The sequence below is a fragment of the Lissotriton vulgaris genome, unplaced genomic scaffold (genome assembly GCF_964263255.1).
Source record: "Lissotriton vulgaris unplaced genomic scaffold, aLisVul1.2 SCAFFOLD_482, whole genome shotgun sequence".
Classification (NCBI taxonomy): domain Eukaryota; kingdom Metazoa; phylum Chordata; class Amphibia; order Caudata; family Salamandridae; genus Lissotriton; species Lissotriton vulgaris.
Window position 1 is genome coordinate 530482 of NW_028251556.1, and position 18958 is coordinate 549439.

General features: G+C 46.2%; 1 protein-coding gene across 1 annotated transcript in view; it reads right to left on the reverse strand.

The window, feature by feature from the left end:
• The window catches only part of LOC147662847 (E3 ubiquitin-protein ligase TRIM39-like), a 234026-nt gene extending 221426 nt beyond the window's left edge, over window positions 1–12600 (reverse strand). Inside the window, exon 1 of the mRNA XM_086950857.1 lies at window positions 12177–12600. Within this exon, the coding sequence (XP_086806983.1) occupies window positions 12177–12590 (414 nt within the window). The 5' untranslated portion in view covers window positions 12591–12600. The remainder of the gene's footprint in view (window positions 1–12176) is intronic.
• Window positions 12601–18958: the final 6358 nt, after the last annotated feature.

Genomic DNA, 18958 nt, shown 5'->3' on the forward strand with positions numbered 1-18958 from the left:
GACGGGGGCCTGCCAAATGTGGTGAATTTGAACCCAACTGCAGATTTAGCAACAGTGGAAAACGCTATCACTGGCAACATGGGACCTCAGTCAAGAGTTGTAGCTGGTTGTCCGCGTGTTACTCCGTCTCCCCCGGAAGATACTGGTGGGGCCTTGGCCGGCATTGGAGGAACAGACTGTGGGGCCGTAGGGGGTACTCAACACTCTAATTCATTAGTAAACTTCCAGGGGGATGATCAAATACATATACCGGACGCAGAATCTGGAGATTTTTATTCCCTCTCAGAGCAATCTATGTCAACTAGTGAGGACCTGAGATTACAATATACGGTGCAATTGAGCATGGTTGATGGTAGTGATTATAGCAGTCTATTCTTGGTGGAGTCAGGGGAGCTCATAGAGGGTAGCCCCCATACTGTACGGAAGAAATTGGAGTTGAATGCCAAAAAAGGTAACACAGTAAAGGCACAGCAATTGGCGGATCATGCACAATTCGATGGGGAAGAAATCTCTCTTTCATTAATATATCGATTGATTATGTCCCACTGTTGTGAAACTCAAGAGGAGAGCCAGAGAGTCCAAAATCTGTGCCGTAAATTGCAAAACTCTGTCAGGCGCATGGCTAAATCTAATGCTGACTTCATTTCAAGATTCAACAAGGCTGACGCACGAATCTCTAATTTAGAGGATGAACTGGCTCAACAAAAAGCCGCCACTGACTTAATTCAATCTACTAGGGAGGATACTCAATGGAAGTTGGCGGACATAGAAAATCGGGCACGTAGGAACAACTTGAGAGTGCTTCAGATACCGGAGGGGAAGGAAGGGCAGGAAGGGCAGGACCCGCGCAGATTTATAGTAGATCTGTTCAAAAAAGCATTTCCTGACCGGACTAGGTGGGATTGGGACAGAGATTGAGCATGCTCATGCTCCAGGATACTATTTTTTTAGTAATAGAGCGCGATATAAAAGCCTTTAATAATAATAATAATAATAATGCTCATAGGTTTCCTTTTAATATCGGTCTCAGAGCTGGACAAGGGGACGCTAAACGTAGAGCTTTCCTAATTTCATTTAATAGCTTTCTGGCTCGAGAGGAGGTGTTTCAGTTAGCACAACCCGATAAGAAAAGAGCTGGGGGAGATGTTGAATTTTTTGTGAGGCCGGATCTTTGCTGACGTACAGTTGAACTCCGTTGGCAATTTCGGCAGCTGATGAGACAATTTCAAGCTAAAGGGGCTCAAGCATATTTAGTGTTTCCTGCAAAGCTAAAAGTGATCTTTCATGAGCGATTTTTTTCTACTAGTGAAGGGTCTGTTAAGGAGTTTTTGAGTTCAATCTGGCGAGGCTGATCTCCTTTTACCGGATGTAGGTTATATTTGATTCTTTTCACCTTTCGAGGTCTCTTTTTTTCTTCTTTTCTTTTTTCCCTCCTTCTTGGCAGAAGGTGGGCACACTCTTATTTACTCCTTTTATCTAGATATTCAGGGTTGTTTTCCAGTCTAACTCTGGGGGGGGCGGAGGGGGTTTCACTTTCTCTCCCTCAAGTGGAGCGTCCCGTAAGTAATGGCAGCTTGCATCTACAGGACCATAGGTCCTAAAGCCTTGTTACGGGGTGGGGGAAAGTGGGACACTTGGGGAGGCGGGGGGGTTTGGGTGGGACACTTAGGCTGGGTAAAAAGGGCAAAAAAATCCACAGTAACTATCTGGAAGAATAAAAATAAAGTACTGACATGGCAACGAAGGGAGTATGTATGTTTCGCTATGGTATTATATTTGTTTTGGCATTCAATGGGAGCCTCTCTGTGCCGTTACAATGGCATCTAAAGGTATAAAAATCTGTTTGTTAAATGTCTTAGGCCGTAATAATTGGAATAAGAGGAAGTGGGTAGGTGCTGAATTGCGAATTATCCAGCCAGATCTGGTATGTCTTCAAGAGACGCATATACCCTGGTTTAAACTGCATATTCTAAAAGAGCTTGGGTTCTCGTTGGTTGTGGCTTCTCAGCAATCTTCTATGACTCGGGGAGTTTCTATTTTAGCTAAATCAAATGTACAGATTACTGGACACTCCCTGGCAGACAAGCTAGGCTGATGGGCCATAGCTGAGTGTGGGTTTGGGGCAGTAAATTTACAGTTTGTACCATTTACGAGTCCAATTTAGACGAGGCAGAAACTTTGGAGGAACTAAACTTAGATCTGGCAATTTGGGGACTCCCGCTGTTAATCTGTGGGGATATAAACATCAATTTAGCTCATCAGGAACTGCTGGATGGGCCTCGAAGATATAAAGGTTGTAAACCACGGGTTTTTTAATGCTTTATATCACTTATTGAATGACCATGGTTTAGTTGATGCATGGGGTATGCTAAATCCTTCGGAACAAGGGTATACTTTTTATTATTTTCCCCTCAAAAAGTTGGTCCGCCTGGATTTTTTTTTGTATCTATTGCTTCTTTAGTAGGGGCCTCAGTTCAAATATTCCCTAGGATTTCGTCTGACCATGCCCCTGGTCGTAATGTGCTACCTAGGATTTGTTTGTTTGATCAGTAACTTTGTTTAAAGGATGAATTTAGAGAACATATGGTTTGTTGGATTAAGGATTTTTTTTTACAGCAATAAACAATCTGCTCACACTGCAATTATTTGGGATACGTTTAAAGCTTCTTTTAGAGGGGAAGTACTCAGTTTCCGACTACATCAGCAAAGGAAAATTCAATTAAGGAAACAGGAACTATATTCTGCTTTGAGACAGGGGGAGGGTAAATTAACTTCGGGATAGTACAGCGAGGTAACAACATTGTGGAGTTAGACATTTCCGTTGCCAGATCTTGGACTAAAATTCATGGCTTGTGGAATATGGAGAATGCTAAAAAAAGTAGTTTACAAAAAGAAAATCATGAGTATGGGGAAACAGTCGGCAGGTGTTTGGCACTACGGCTGCGTATGAAAGAATTCTCCTGTTCTATCGTGGCTCTGAAGGATCAGACTGGGCAATTATGTCAGAATCCTCAACAGATTTTATCAATTTTCCATCAGTTCTATACTGAATTGTATACACAACAGGAAGGGGCAGGTATGGACAATAGTGTATTCTTGGAGGGGGTATACCATATTGTGACACTGGGGGGTGGTTGGGGTTCAGATATAGGCAACAGGCGAGTTCTTGGTAAAGAAGGTTTTATTGCAGAAAACCAGTGATCTGTACTACTCTTCCTTATCGGGTTGAATCTCCGGGGGGATCTACTCCTGCTGCGCCGTCGTCGGGTGATCTTCTCCTTATCTCGGACCCCTTCCGGGCTTCGAGGGGGGGATTCGTCCTCGTCGGAGTCCGTCGCTGCGAATGCCGGGTTCTCGCTCCCCAGAAGGCAAAAAGAGAACAAGGGAGGTATCAGCTCACTGTAGAATAACTCGAGGTCAGGGTAGGGGAGTGAGGGAAACCACCGGTGCTCGTAATTACAATGGTGCACTAATGTGAATGGGAGGGGCGTGTGCACAGGATAGGGGTCCCGGGAGGTTAGGTTTCCCGTGGTCTGGTACTTAAGGTACCTCTAAGATCTACCCAGCCCCGCAATCGGTCACGCACCTGTGAAAGCCACGCACCTCCCCTGGGTGAGTGGCTGGGCGACTCGCAGGAACGGTGGCCTCCTGGCTTCTCTCCGTCCGTAGCAGGCGCCGACTCTGCTTCTGGTAGGTGACTCGCAGCTTCTCCCCCGGCCTCTGATGTTCCACGCCGTCTTCGTCCTCCTCCTCTCTTACTCTCCACTTTCTCCTCCGCTGTCCTTCTTCTCTCGCCGTCCTCTCCTCCGGTCTCCGTATTCTCCTCTTCGCCCTCCGTCCGCTCCTCTCCTTCCTCCTCCGTCCTCCGGGTGATCAAGCACACCTGTGCCTCGGGGTGGAGTCCTTTTGTCGGAAATGAGTAGTATGCCGACTCCTCCCAGTCCGCCTCCTGCCAAGAGTTAAAGGGCCAGTCCTCTACAGCATGAACGACCGTACTGGCTTCCGGGTCCTGAGAGGAGAGAGAGACAGGGGAGTATGGTAAAAGTACATTGCAGTCCTCATCCCCGGAGTCCCCCTTGGTACAATGCATTCTGGTAGTTGTAGGAGGTGGGGTCAGTCCGTTGACTGGGGACCTCGTGTACACCCCGTTACACACCTCCCCCCTAGGATGCTCCCGATCGGGGAGCGGATGTCGAGAGAGGTAGTCCGCACTTACATTCTCTGTTCCTTTGGTGTGTCTGACGGTAAATGAGTAGGGCTGCAATGCCAGAAACCACCTCATTACCCGTGCATTGTTCGATTTATTACGGGCCATCCACAAAAGGGGAGCATGGTCTGTGTACAGATCGAACGGGTGCCCCTCCAAGTAATAGGCAAGCTTCTCAACTGCCCACCTAACCGCCAAACACTCCTTTTCAATTGTCGCGTATTTTAACTCTCTTGGGAACAGTTTACGACTCACATAAACAATGGGGTGCTCTAGACCATCCGCCCCTTTTTGTGACAACACCGCCCCAATCCCATACTCCGAAGCATCGGTATGAAGAATAAATGGCACTGAGAAATCGGGGGATGTTAACACCGGAGTGGATGTGATGAGGCGTTTCAAATGCCGAAAGGCAGCGTACATGGGGTCAGTAGGGCGTATGAGGGCACCTGATTTACCTGAGTTCCTTAAGGCGTCCGTAAGGGGGGCTGCTATGTCCGCAAACGAAGGTATAAACCTACGGTAATACCCGACCAAGCCCAGGAATGCCCTCATCTCTTTTCGGGTGGTCGGGAAGGGGGTTTCGGCAATGGCCCTTACCTTCTCAATTTGAGGCTCTATCACACCGTGGCCCAGCATATACCCCAGGTATTTCACTTTCTGGAAAGCGATCTTGGATTTTTTTGCATTGACCCGGAGCCCTGCATTCTCCAAAGCCAAAAAGACCCGGTGTAGATGCTGTAAGTGGTCTTCCCACGTTTTACTGTGTATCACAATGTCATCCAAATAGGCTGCTGCGATGGAAGAGACTGGGGCCAGAACAGTGTTCATGAGTCTCTGAAATGTAGCAGGGGCCCCATGCAGCCCAAACGGTAGGACAGTAAACTCATAGTGCCCTGTATCTGTACTGAAGGCGGTTTTCTCTTTGTCTTCCTCCCTCAAGGGCACCTGCCAATAACCCTTGGTTAAGTCCAGGGTCGTTATATATCTTGCTTCTCCCAGTTTTTCTACCATTTCGTCGACGCGCGGAATGGGGTATGCGTCGAACTCCGAGATCTCATTAAGCGCCCTGAAATCCATACAAAATCGTCGACTTCCGTCTGGTTTGGGTATCATCACGATGGGACTGGACCACTGGCTGGTAGAAGGTCTGATTACCCCAAGGTCCAACATGTCGTTCACTTCCTTCTGGATGGCGGCTCTCCTTGCTTCAGGGACCCTGTAGGGTTTGATCTGTATGATTTTTCCAGGACGGGTCTTGATACAGTGTTCAGCCATCGTCGTTCGTCCCGGTTGATCTGAAAATAAGCTCTCGTGTCGTTGTAGGAGTTGTTTTAGGTCGTTGGTTTGTGTTTGTGTTAGGTCTTCATTTACATTCAGCTGCTCTTTGGTGGTGTTGTTATCCCCAGGCGTACTGAGGGCCACCTGTACATCAGTGGGGGGTCGTCCGAGCCATTTCTTAAGCATATTTATGTGATAGGTTTGGGTCTTCCTTGGGCCGGTCTGTAAGGTGTAGGTGGTTTTACCTATCGTCCCCACCACTTCGTAGGGTCCGACCCAGGAAGCCTTAAACTTTTGGGTTGAGGAGGGCAGGAGTACTAGAGCCCAGTCTCCCTTCTTCAACTGTCTCCACTTCTTTCCTTTGTCGTAGGCTTTCTTTTGTCTGTGTTGACTGTCCTCTAGATGGGTGTAGGCCAAATCTCTCAGTTTTCCCAACTTGCTTTTGAGACTGTGGGCATATTCCAGGGTGGAAGAGGTTTCCTCGGGTATCTCATTTTCCCAGGCGTCTTTTGTCATTTCCATCAGCGACCTGGGCTGTCGTCCATACAAAAGTTCAAAGGAGGATACTCCTAGGCTACTTTGCCTTTGTCCCCTGATGACATAGAGAGCCAGAGGAAGTAGTTGATCCCACTCGTTGCCGTTGACTTCCATCATTTTGCGTAAGGTGGTCTTTATGGTACGGTTATATCTCTCCACCAACCCATCCGTTTGTGGGTGGTATACGGAGGTTCTGATTTGATGGACGTCCAGATTTTTACAGACTTCTTTCATCAATCGGGATACAAAGGGGGTTCCCTGGTCGGTCAAGATTTCTTTGGGGAACCCCACTCTGCTAAACAATTCTATCATTTTGTCGGCGACCTGTCGGGTAGTGGTGGCGGTTAGGGGGAAGGCCTCCGGAAACCTGGTGGCGTAATCCACAACTACCAACACGTACTGGAATCCTTTCTTGGTTTTAGGTAACGGGCCGATGATATCCATTCCTACTCTCTCGAATGGTTTGCCGATGATGGGAAGAGGCTGTAAAGGTACTGCTGGGGGTCGGGTCATGTTCTTCCTCTGGCACACGCTACATTCCTGGCAGTATCTGCTAGCGTCCTTATAGATTCCGGGCCAATAGAAATATCGCAGTATGTTCTGCGTCGTCTTTTCTGATCCTATGTGTCCGGCCACCAGGTGACTATGGGCGAAGAAGAGTATTTGGTCCCTGAAGGAGAGGGGAACCAGGAGTTGACCTTCATCTTCTTCTTTACCCTGTCGGTACAGTAGGTCCTGACGGATGACAAAACGGGGATACCTAGGTTGGGGGTTGTCACCATCCTGGTGTGCCTGTTCCCATGCGTTGAAGAGGGAGGGATCGTTGCTCTGGGCAAACTTAAAACTCCGGTCTAGTACCCAGGGCTCGGGTGCCAAAAGAGCTGGTTTGGGGGACATAGAGGGGATCTCGAGTTTTTGTAAACTGTGTCTGAACCAATGGAGGAACCGGGGGTTGTCTGTCCCTATGATTAAATCCTCAGGAAGGGTGTTGAGGACTCCCACCCGTATCAACTGCTGGGGGCCTTTGGGGGGGTGAATAGGGACCTGAGCCAGAGGATAGGTTTTGACATCCCCGTGGACACAACGGATGGCTACTACTTGTTGGGGTAAGTATTGGCAGTTAGCTACGTGTTTCGTTCGTATGACCGACTGCCTACATCCTGAATCTAGCAGTGCCTGGATGGAGGACCCGTTCACCTGTACACTTACCCTGTAGGTGCTCCCCATCTCCGCGGAATACAGAACAGCCCGGGGCAAGTATCCCACTTCCATAGGCTCCTCGGGAGGTCTTTTGGTGGGGCAATACCGTGCAATGTGCCCCCAGTTACCACATTCGAAACATTGTGGTCCGGCAGAGGTGGGGGTCTCAGGTTTCCAAACTCGGAGCTTAGGGGGATCCACAGGGCGGGATGGAGGGGGTCGCCGGTCTGTCTTTACCGGTGGTTTGTGGACACGATCTGGCTCCCAGCCGGATGAGCGTGGCTGGGCCCTCGTGAAGTTGGTTGCCATGTCTACGGCTTCTGTAGTAGTCAGGTTGGGATGTTGCCTGAGCCACCTCTGTGTAGCGAAAGGCAGCGCTTCGAGATATTGTTCGAGATATATTCTATCCATGATTTCCTCCTTAGTGCTTGTGGCAGGGGTCAACCATTTGTCTGCAGCCATTTTTAAACGAACAAATAGCGTCTTAGGGTTCTCCCCAGGAGCACCTCGTTCCTTCCTAAACCGGAGTCTATAGGCTTCATGGTCCAATCCTAAATGGTCTAGGATGATCTTCTTTACATCCGCATAGGGAGTATCTCCGTTTGGGTTGGCAACCTGGTAGGCTGCTTGGGCTTCTCCAGACAGGAGCGGAGCCAAAAAGAAAGGCCATTTGCTGATGGGCCACCCACAGGCTCTGGCAGCCCTCTCGAAATTGAGCATGAAGGAATCCGGGTCATCCCCTTGATGGTATTTCTGGAGGGATACTGCTGAGGTGCCGTGTGGTATAGACTGCGTCTCCCTGATGGTCCCGGTAGTCCCCGGATTCACCCATACTTGCTGTGTTTCCTCTTTGGAGGCTAGGGCTTTCTTCAAGATCTCTCGGTCGGCCTGGGCCGAGGTTAGCTGTTGCTCGGCCACCCATCCCAGCTTCTCCTGTCCTTTAATTAGTTGCTGAATGAGGGTCTCCATCTCTGTATCGAGGGTTACTGTGCCCGCATTCTCCACCACTGTGACACTGGGGGGTGGTTGGGGTTCAGATATAGGCAACAGGCGAGTTCTTGGTAAAGAAGGTTTTATTGCAGAAAACCAGTGATCTGTACTACTCTTCCTTATCGGGTTGAATCTCCGGGGGGATCTACTCCTGCTGCGCCGTCGTCGGGTGATCTTCTCCTTATCTCGGACCCCTTCCGGGCTTCGAGGGGGGGATTCGTCCTCGTCGGAGTCCGTCGCTGCGAATGCCGGGTTCTCGCTCCCCAGAAGGCAAAAAGAGAACAAGGGAGGTATCAGCTCACTGTAGAATAACTCGAGGTCAGGGTAGGGGAGTGAGGGAAACCACCGGTGCTCGTAATTACAATGGTGCACTAATGTGAATGGGAGGGGCGTGTGCACAGGATAGGGGTCCCGGGAGGTTAGGTTTCCCGTGGTCTGGTACTTAAGGTACCTCTAAGATCTACCCAGCCCCGCAATCGGTCACGCACCTGTGAAAGCCACGCACCTCCCCTGGGTGAGTGGCTGGGCGACTCGCAGGAACGGTGGCCTCCTGGCTTCTCTCCGTCCGTAGCAGGCGCCGACTCTGCTTCTGGTAGGTGACTCGCAGCTTCTCCCCCGGCCTCTGATGTTCCACGCCGTCTTCGTCCTCCTCCTCTCTTACTCTCCACTTTCTCCTCCGCTGTCCTTCTTCTCTCGCCGTCCTCTCCTCCGGTCTCCGTATTCTCCTCTTCGCCCTCCGTCCGCTCCTCTCCTTCCTCCTCCGTCCTCCGGGTGATCAAGCACACCTGTGCCTCGGGGTGGAGTCCTTTTGTCGGAAATGAGTAGTATGCCGACTCCTCCCAGTCCGCCTCCTGCCAAGAGTTAAAGGGCCAGTCCTCTACAGCATGAACGACCGTACTGGCTTCCGGGTCCTGAGAGGAGAGAGAGACAGGGGAGTATGGTAAAAGTACATTGCAGTCCTCATCCCCGGAGTCCCCCTTGGTACAATGCATTCTGGTAGTTGTAGGAGGTGGGGTCAGTCCGTTGACTGGGGACCTCGTGTACACCCCGTTACACATATCTAGAACCTGCCGAGTCGGAACAATTGGACAGTCCAAATACTATGGCAGAGTTAGAAACGGCAGTTAATAGTCTTGCCTTAGGGAGAGCTGCTGGGCATGATAAGCTCCCGGCAGAGATTTATAAGCTTTTTTCAATCAAATGAAGGATGAAATGTTGACTACTTTCAGGGCTGCACAGGAGGGTTATGCTCCTAAATCATGGGCAGAAGCCACCATTGTGGTTTTCAGTAAAAAGGGCAAAGAACCGGAATTGGTTGGTTTTTACCGCCCGATTTCGCTGTTAAATTGTGATGGCAAAATATATTAAAAGATTCTGGCCACTCGCTTGTCTAAGATCGTCAGCACATTAGTCTCTGAAAGTCAACATGGGTTCATACCATCTCGAGGGACCGTTACCCATGTAAACAAAGTGGTGACACTTTTTGATGTAGCCCATACTGAAAAACGGGACTTAGGGTTAATTTTATTGGATGCAGAGAAAGCATTTGATCGGGTGAAGTGGGATTATCTATGGAAACTGATGTTGCGAGCTGGTTTTGGGAAAAGGTTTATGAACCCTCTGCAGGTCCTATACACGTCGCCGATCGCTAAGATTGCTGCAAGGGTTTACTATCAGAATCAGTTAGAATTACTAGAGGCACCAGGCAAAGTTGCCCTTGCTCGCCACTTTTGTTCACTTAATATATTAATCCATTTGCTGAGCAGTTGGGTAATAGTCCCCGGATCAAGCCTTTTTATGTACAATATCCCATATTCAGTTTTTGCTCACGCTGATGGCATCGCTGTGACTTCGGCTCACCCCTCTCTTGCACTCCAAGAGATTGAGCGATTACCAATAACATTTGGTCAGGTGTCTGGTTACAAACTGAATGTTACTAAAACACAACTGCTTTGCTCTGATAATATTGTATTGGATGATGCTAGAGTGTTAAAAGAGGTGACTAATTTAGGCATTAAAATAAGGATATCGATGTCTGAAGTGGTTGATGCTAATTGGACTGTGATGTTACACAGCATTAAGGACTCGTTTGATAGATGGTGACGACTACACCCTACTTTAATAGGTTGAAGTAACATCATAAAAATGAATATTTTACCTAAGGTCTTATATTTACTTAGATCTATCCCTTTGGAAGTGGCAGGAGCCCAATTGAAACATCTTCAATCCTTGTGTGCCAAGTTCCTCTGGGCCCCTGGCAAACCGAGACGAGCCACTAGATTCATGACGTTACCAATCGAGAGAGGTGGTTTAGCCATACCTGACTTCATTTGATATTTTTATGTACGATTTTTGTTAAAAATGTGGGTATTATTGACCTGGGAAAGAAGTGGCTAATACAGCAGAAGCCCCTTTGATCTTTGAGATTTTGTTGGAGTCTGAGGCACGACAATGCTTGTTCAAAGAAATTGATGGCAGTTACTTTAAGCGGACAAGGTTCAAAGTACCTGAAGCTGCTTTTGAAGTGTGGAAGAGAATAAGAAAATGTTATTTACTGGAGAGACTATCTCACTACACCCCCATGAATGCTGTGAAGATCCTTCCTCCCATCTTTTGGGATAGTGTTGCTCTTGGCTGGAGGAATAAAGGTATTGCACAATTAGGGGATTGTTTTGCTATTGCGGGGCTTCTTTTGTCCTATGAAGAACTAGCAAGACAATATAGGTTGTCTAATTTTAAATACTTTAAATTCCTTCAAATTCGTGACTTTTTATGTCGGAAAAATGTCAGAATGGCACCTAATCCACTTGTAGAGGCTGTAAGGCGACTGAAGAAAATTGGGGTGCTGTATAACCGATTATTATCGTATAGATCAGATGATTTAGGAAAGCACAATGCTCAATCACCTACGATTTTAGGGGAACATAACATAGCTATTGAGAATGCCAATTGTCAGATCTCAGGATGTTTTTCTTTCCGTTAATTTGAAAGTGCAATTTTTCAAAACTGTTTTTAACTTGTATTATACTCCAGCTCATATGTTCAAGTGGGAGGTTGGGTATGATGGCAAATGTTTTTGTTGTAGGCGTGTTAATGCAGATAGTGTTCGTATCTCTTTTAGTTGTAGCAAATTGCCTAGATTTATTGCGGATATAGAGACATTTTTGTCTTCGATCATCGGGATTCCGATGAGTATTACACCCGCCATAATGCTAATAGGGTCAATTATCGAAAAGGGGACCCCTCTGTATAAACATCGACATTTGATTTTTATTGCAATGACACTGGCCCGTCTTTGTATGGCCTCTGATTGGCTTCAAGCTGAGCCCCAGCATTTGAGCTATGGTGGGCTAAAATGTATAATCTTTTTAATTTTAGAATTCAGTTTATACTCGGTGAAGGGGGCAAAGAAACGTAAGATTGGTCTGAGTATTTGGGGGGCTTTCTGTGACCATATGAATTTGTGAAATTGTTAAACTACTATGTTTCTGTGTGTTACTGGGGAGCAATAAAATAAAAAATTTAAAAAATAATAATTGTCGGTGTTCAGGGCCTTTCTGTCTTGTTAACGTTTATCATCAGTCAGGGATCATTACACCGGCTGTGTAATATTTTAAAAGTGCTTTCTTCTATTATTTACTGGTTAAAGTGTGTACTGATACGGAGTAAAAAAAGACAAACATAAGTTCTTTTCTCAATGCTTGTACCGGATGGGATATTAAACCATTGGTCAGGCCAGTTGGCAACCGTAAGCACAGTATGAGGCTGGACTACCCCATCTCGAGAACTAATGTATACACACCTTGTGCTCCTGGGCAGACTCTCGAAGGGGGAGTAGCATGTAGCCTTTCCCAGCCTCTGACCCAACTCTATACCACCTACCTCGTACCCTCTGGCAGCCTATTGGAGTGCCGTGTACTCCGGTTCCACCCCTTCCCCACCACTATAGCAGCACAAATACCTTGTACTCCTGGGCAGCCTCTTGAATGGGGAGCACCCTGTGCTGCTTGTGATCACGTGACATGCTGCAGACCACACAGATGGGCTCCTGGTCGTCTTCACAGAAGAGTTTCAGTTTCTCTTCGTGTTTTCGGCAAAAATTCGACTCCTGGGGGGTCGCTCTCGGTACCCGAAGCTGTTTGGCGATTTCCACCATGTTTGCCAGTCTCTTGTTCGACCGGAGTCTTTTACTTTGAGATATTTCTCTACACTCAGGACAGGGGAAGTCTGTCTGCAGCCCCTTCCAGCAATGAGTGATACAGGACAGACAGAAGACATGTCCACACTCCACAACCACGGGGTCTGCGAAATATTCCAGACAGATGGAGCAGGTGGCCTCCTCCTTCAGGCTCCGGAGCTGGTTTGCTGAAGCCATGTTCCTTCTTTACCGGCCCCAGCGGCAGTGTTTAAAGTTTCGTTTCTCCCTGTTTATGAAGTGGGAGTGTCTGTCCCGCCTTCCGTACACGCCCTCCCACCTTTACTGGCAGCTGTACCTGTCCTGAGAGAGTCTGCACTCTGCAGGAGATAAGTGGGCTGTCAGCCTTTAACCTAGGAGAGCAAGGAGTGTCTGCAGCGGAGCTGAGCATATCAATGTACGACCTCAGAGTGTTTGTATCTCAGCTGGGAGTGTCAGCAGTTTACCTGGGAACATACGAAGGTGTGCTGGGGGTGCCTGCAGCTGTGTAGGCCAGGCACCTGAGGCACAGGGTGCATCTTTTAGGAGACTTCCAAACTTTCAATGCAGCTGAATATCCGTCAGGTGTGGGAGACTCGGGGGCCCTCTTTACATTCTGCAGGTGGGGGCATCATTATCTGTAATGCCACTGGATGTCTGCAGGTGATCCTACATTGTTTGAGTCTGTACTCGTGTCTGCAGGAGACCCAAGAATGCCTGAGCATGTAGTGGGGGTGTCTGCATCTTGGGGTGCCGGGGTGTGTGCTGTGACTGGACAGGACAGGAACACATTTGTGAAAATTTAATGTCCACCCAAGAGGGCACCTTGGTGCTAGGAATGAAACTAACTTAACAGAGAAGACAGAGGCTTCGTGAGGTGAGAGCGAGTGCAGCAGATCAAGGAGTGTCTGTCTGCCTGTGCGCCGGGAGTGTCTGATTGTTTGCTGTGAGCGCCACCATCACGAGCCACGAGGTCTGCATCATCTCTGATTAGTGACACCATGTCATGTGTGACAACTTTTTACAGTTTTGACCCTTTACTGAACTGTATGTTCCTTGCACGCTGGGATTGAATGGTAAAGCAAAACTACAAGTCCCAGAATGCAAAGCAATATTAGCTTAAAGGTCAGGACAGGCTGACAGTGTCATTCCTGGAAAGGGGTCTCTTCCCAGCTCTGGTTCCTAGTACAAGCGCCTGTAGTGTGAGGGTGTCAGTCTCTCTGCGCTGTGATCGGAGTGTCCTCGACTGAGATGGGAGTTGTAACTGGGAGTATCAACAGCTTACTGGAAAGAGTCTTCCACTGGAGAATATGAAACCAATTAAGCACTTCCAAAGCCAATAGGTTTGGCTATTGAGCGATGCTCCCATCCATGAAGGCACGTATCCATCTGTACATACCCTGAGTCACTCATGCCTGCACTCATGCTTGCATTCATCCACCAGTTGACTCAGTCTTGTATTCACCCACTGGTCCATCCAGAATGGCACACACAACTAACACATGAATCAAGGGGCCTCGTTTGCTGTGCTGCTAGTGTGTGAGGAGTGTGAGAGTGCTATGGGTAGAGTCTGACTGCTTATCTGTGTGGTGTGTGTAGTGTACTGGTAGGTCCTATGAATAATGCACAGCACACGTGTCATGTAGTTACATTGGCCGGCTACTGCTCTGACGCCACGCCTAGAGCCCTGGGCTTTTATTCACACAGCAGCGTGCCGCCCGCGCGGACCCAGGGTCCGCCCACTGCTTACATGTACATAAACAACAAAAAGGGCATCCAATAGCCTGTCACAACGTTTCAGTCTCTTGTAAGTTAAGAAAACAAAATGGGACAGGCTTACTTGGTCTTGACGGGTATACAGGACCGTCCTACTTCCCTGGCCGGCAGCAGGCAACAAAGTCTCATACATCTGGGATGGTCGTGGACAGGGCCGCAGGTGATACCTGCCCTGACTGCCCCTGCTCGGCGGGGTTTGGAACATGTCCTCCGAACAGTTTCTCTCTGCTGTGTCTTGGCTGCTCCGTGCTCCTTGCGACGGGGTGTCTTCTGTAGTGTAGTTCCTATTTCCCAATAGGCTCTGCGCATTGGAATAACATAAACAGCAGTGTAGACGTAGGACTGAGGTCATCTAGGTCTCTACTGACTATGTTAAACTTAATTTAGGTTTGCGCCAGCTAGCTCAGAGGTCACTGGAAACTTTCTTGAATGAATAGGGAGGGATAAGCTTCCCAGGCTCAGACACGAAGGGATTCAGCTTCCGACAACCATATAACATGACAACTTTGCTCCCCCAGAATTAGAGTAAATCTCTAGAGTCGTGAAAACAATAGACAGCTATTTCACTCAGTCAAATGTGCGTTCTTAGTTTCACCAGAGTGCAGAGAAGAGAGAGACGGGCGTTTTCAATAAAAGGTATTATTTATTGAGCAGTCTTCCTTCTCATGCAAGAGAAATGAATTGCCACAATTGCAATACTCAATATAAAGTAAAGTACGTACAGTAAAAGGAGTATCATGAAATAATACTGTAAAAGCATTGATTTGGTTTCTTAGCCATAAGACACTTTAAAATGGATAAAATATATACATACATATATACATTGACTAACGTACTCAACTGGTGCTTCTAAAATACGCCTACCCCGGTGTACCTGACCTAAGCCTCATACGTGGGAAGGAGTAAGTAAGTAGCAGTTTAAGTTAAGTTGGTTTTGCCAAGAATCTGACTCAAGAATTCTGTCTAAGGGTTTAGTCAGCACTGTACCTTGGGAATAGAATGTAGGAGGTCTAGTATCTCTCTTTCAGGACTCGATATCCCAGTCACTCGCAAGGGTAGGCTGGAAACGCCGGAGCTGGATTTTCTCGGCAGGAGAAAAGACAGCGTCTTTCTCAGCGCGTCAAAGTGGAGGGGCAGCGTCCGTGGGCTTTTCGCATCAGCTGGGCTCTCGGCAAGTAGATAGCTCCTCTGCTCCAAAACCACCACCGTCTGTTTGCTTAAGGCAACGTTGGTATATTTATACCTGAAAGGTGCCGAGTTTGACGTAAGGTTTGGACATAAGACGTCAATAAAGATGTCACTAAGAACTGGCCGTTCTTACAGTGCTCGCAGGAGTTCTATTACAAATCAAAACAAAGCAAGTGGGGATTTCCCTGGTTGCTGGAGGTTTGGTGTGTCGAAAGAACTCGTTGTGCTTTCTAGGAATCCAAGGAAGTAGCTTTTGCCTTGCCTTGGACTGCAAGGGCGATTTACTTAAATATGGATCTGATTCTTATGCCATTATAGGGATATTATTGATTATAGCCGTACAAGGGCATAAAATAGTAATATTGATTCAGGTTCCTAGATAAAAACACAATACCCACTCCACGATCTAATGTCCATCATTACTAAAACTAAGCAATAGTAAACATGTAAAGGTGCGTGTGTATTCCAACCCACCGCAAAATACATTTTTGCATTTGAAATGGTGTATGCGAAATACACGAAAGATTATTGGTACTGTACGTTTTTCAAGCAGTGTAATCATTCTGTAAAAAGGATGCATATATATTTAGCTGAACGATTTGCGAAAATTACACATGAAATGTCTCTTAATACAGAAAAGAAGGTCGAGACTATTTCATCACATATAAATGCAATTGCTTGTAAGTTTGCTAGAGGCTGAGGTAATATTTTGTCTCTAGAATTACTAAAACTAGAAGCTCTGTTTTTTAAGAATAGTTCTATTTTAAGCCGAGTACACATGCCAGAAAAAGGGTAAATATTTTGGAATTTTGAAAAAAAAAAATTTTGTTTTCAGGGGAAAAAATAGTTCCAAATATTTTCAGTAGCTTTTGTTTATCAAAGCTGAAGGCCTAATTCAGAGTTCAGGGGAACGCTGTGTGCCGGTTTGGTTAAAAAGTTATTCTTTCTGTTCAGGGGAGAACATCATTTCAGACAGATGTGCAAAAAAACAGTCTACAGCTTCAGGTGAAAGTTCGACCATGGTTGAAAATGCTGTAACCAGGCAGTCGTGAGAATGATTGCTATCATCGATGTCAGGATCAGCAATGCTCACAGAAGGTCGTACCTGGGTGATGTTGCTCTCATCTCGTGCTTCACTGCCACCTAAACGTAGTGGTGAAGTTTCAATGAATGCCGTCATCAGGATTGGTAACCGCTGGGGACAACACGATGCATGAGCCGTTACAGGACTTAGCAAAGTATCGATATCCATTGGTACTGCTGATTGTAGTGTAAGACAGGTGTCCAACACGCATTCTTCTCCGCATAGCATACATCGAAGCACAGGTAAGATGCAGTTCTGCCATATAGGTCTGAATGAAAGAAACCAGGTCATATTTAGATCTCTTAGCCGGGCTAATCCAAGGACTTTAGTTTTGCGGTCCCGATAGCGTATAGCTAGGATCGTTTCTTCCATTGTTGCTGGAGTCTTGTCTGCGGTTTGGCTTGTCATATCGGAGCAGAAGAGTCAAAAATAAAATTCCTGCCACGAGTCCCAAAAGTAGTGGTAGGCCGCCAAAGACAGAATGGACAAAATTGGGAAAGATGCCCAGAACTGCTTCGACGGGTGTTAACAGTCCCGAAAAAATTGTCTTAAATACATGTGCGATGCCACTGGTATCTGACATATTTAGAATTTGGCTTAGCATTTCTACGAAATGCACGGGGCAATTAGTTGATAAAAGTGTATGTATCTCTGCTGTTGTCCTTGCAACTTGAAGATCATACGTTTCTTTTGATGACGTTAAAGGCACGGTTGTCTGTAAAAGAACAGACTTCATTCTGCTTAAAGTATCAATTCGTATAGAAGAGATATTCAAAGAAGGCCAAATCGTCACTTCTGTATCAGGAGGGCCGTTTGGATACAATACTTGCATACAGCAAGTGACCATGGAATTAACGTATTATCAGGTATTGGCTTTGGAATAGACGGTTTGTTTAGATCTTTAATCTTAGCTAGGCCAAGACAAGTAGTCTATTGAATGGTGTCATTCAAGAACATTATTTGTTCTGGGATCATGCAGGCACGAAATAATGCTTCAAAACCTTGGACCTGCCATTCTTTTGTACCCCAGATGGTTTTTGTTTCAATGTTGTTTTTCCAGAAATCAAAACCAAATGTAATCATTTTTTCATAAAATGTTTCCGAATAAATCAATTTAGTATTTGTCAACATAGTTTTTAACCCTGTTTTATCTAATAGTTTATAATAAAATGTTTCTGCATCACTTGTGTTAAACCCTGAGAAGTATGGGAATTTCTCATAAAATGTTTTCGAACTGCTTTTAGGTGTAGTTGCACAATGTTCCCATTGATTATACTTAAAAACATTTCTAGGTTGTGCAGATTTATGCAAATAGTGATGTGCATAGTGGTTATAGCAGTACATTTGTTCATAGTTCGATCAACCCTGTAAATAATCATGTTCTGTAAATTTTGCTGACATTACTAAATCTGACATCATATTATTTATGCTTTCAAAGTACCAATCATCAGAGAATGTACTAGGTTTTACAAAGTCACTTAATGAAACCTTGAATTGGTGTGGATATTTCAAGAGTTCGACCGGGCCATAGATTTCATAATCCGTTTTGTCCCAAACTACCCCACCGGGTATTAGAATGGCTGTGACATTCACTGATGATAGTTCTCTTTTCTCGATGTGAGATGACTTGTGTGGCTTTAGGACCAAGTTGATGTTCTGACTTGCTGTGTCCATTGCACTGTATTTTTCCTCAATGAATTTTCCCAAACAAAGTACCATGATGAGTCAAAGCAGGAGGAAAAGTACACCTAACACAATCCAAAATTCAATCCATGGTAAAATCAGATAGGTTTCTTTGAGTTGATGACAGAGTTCTGTTGCTTTATCTTTAAAAGTTTCTGTTGCTGGCGTTTCTTCAGGTTCGCTTGGATCTTCAGAAAAGTTATCGAAATTGATGAAGTAGCCAGATGCAGTTCTGTCAATTATTGGAATTGCTTTTTCATTTTTTCTTTCATTAGTATAGTCTGAGGCTACATCGTTGTAGAACGGTGTTTCTTGACGAATTGTTTAAATTTGGGTTTCAAGAGGCACAAGTTCCATGGCATTGTTGCATAGTCTATTTTTATTCACTGCAGGTTTATCAAATGTGATTAATCTTTCAGTTTGAACCTCTTGGATTGTAGCAAGTTTTGGAGTTCTGCTAATTCTTGGGAGTCCACTGGGCCTACTACTTATTATTGGCCACATGATTGTGGTTTTACCAGGTCAATGGATACAACTAGGTTCTCCTTTTTATCAGCAAGGGGCAGTAGTACAACTGATCTTGTTCCGCTGAGTGCTAAGACAGGTACTGCTTTTCTGTAAGAAGGCCCAAATTCCTTCTTCACCGCGATCTTCTCTCTGACCAGATCCCCAATCTTTGGAATCCAGACAGGTCTTGCTGGGACAGGTGGTGTATCTTCAGTGGTTGTTTGCTGTTGTTTTAACTGTATGTTGCTCAGGGCTTCTCTTGTTTCATTTAAGTCCTGTAAAACAGCCAAACGATCTCTGATGTCAAAGCATTTTTTCTTATCTTCTACCA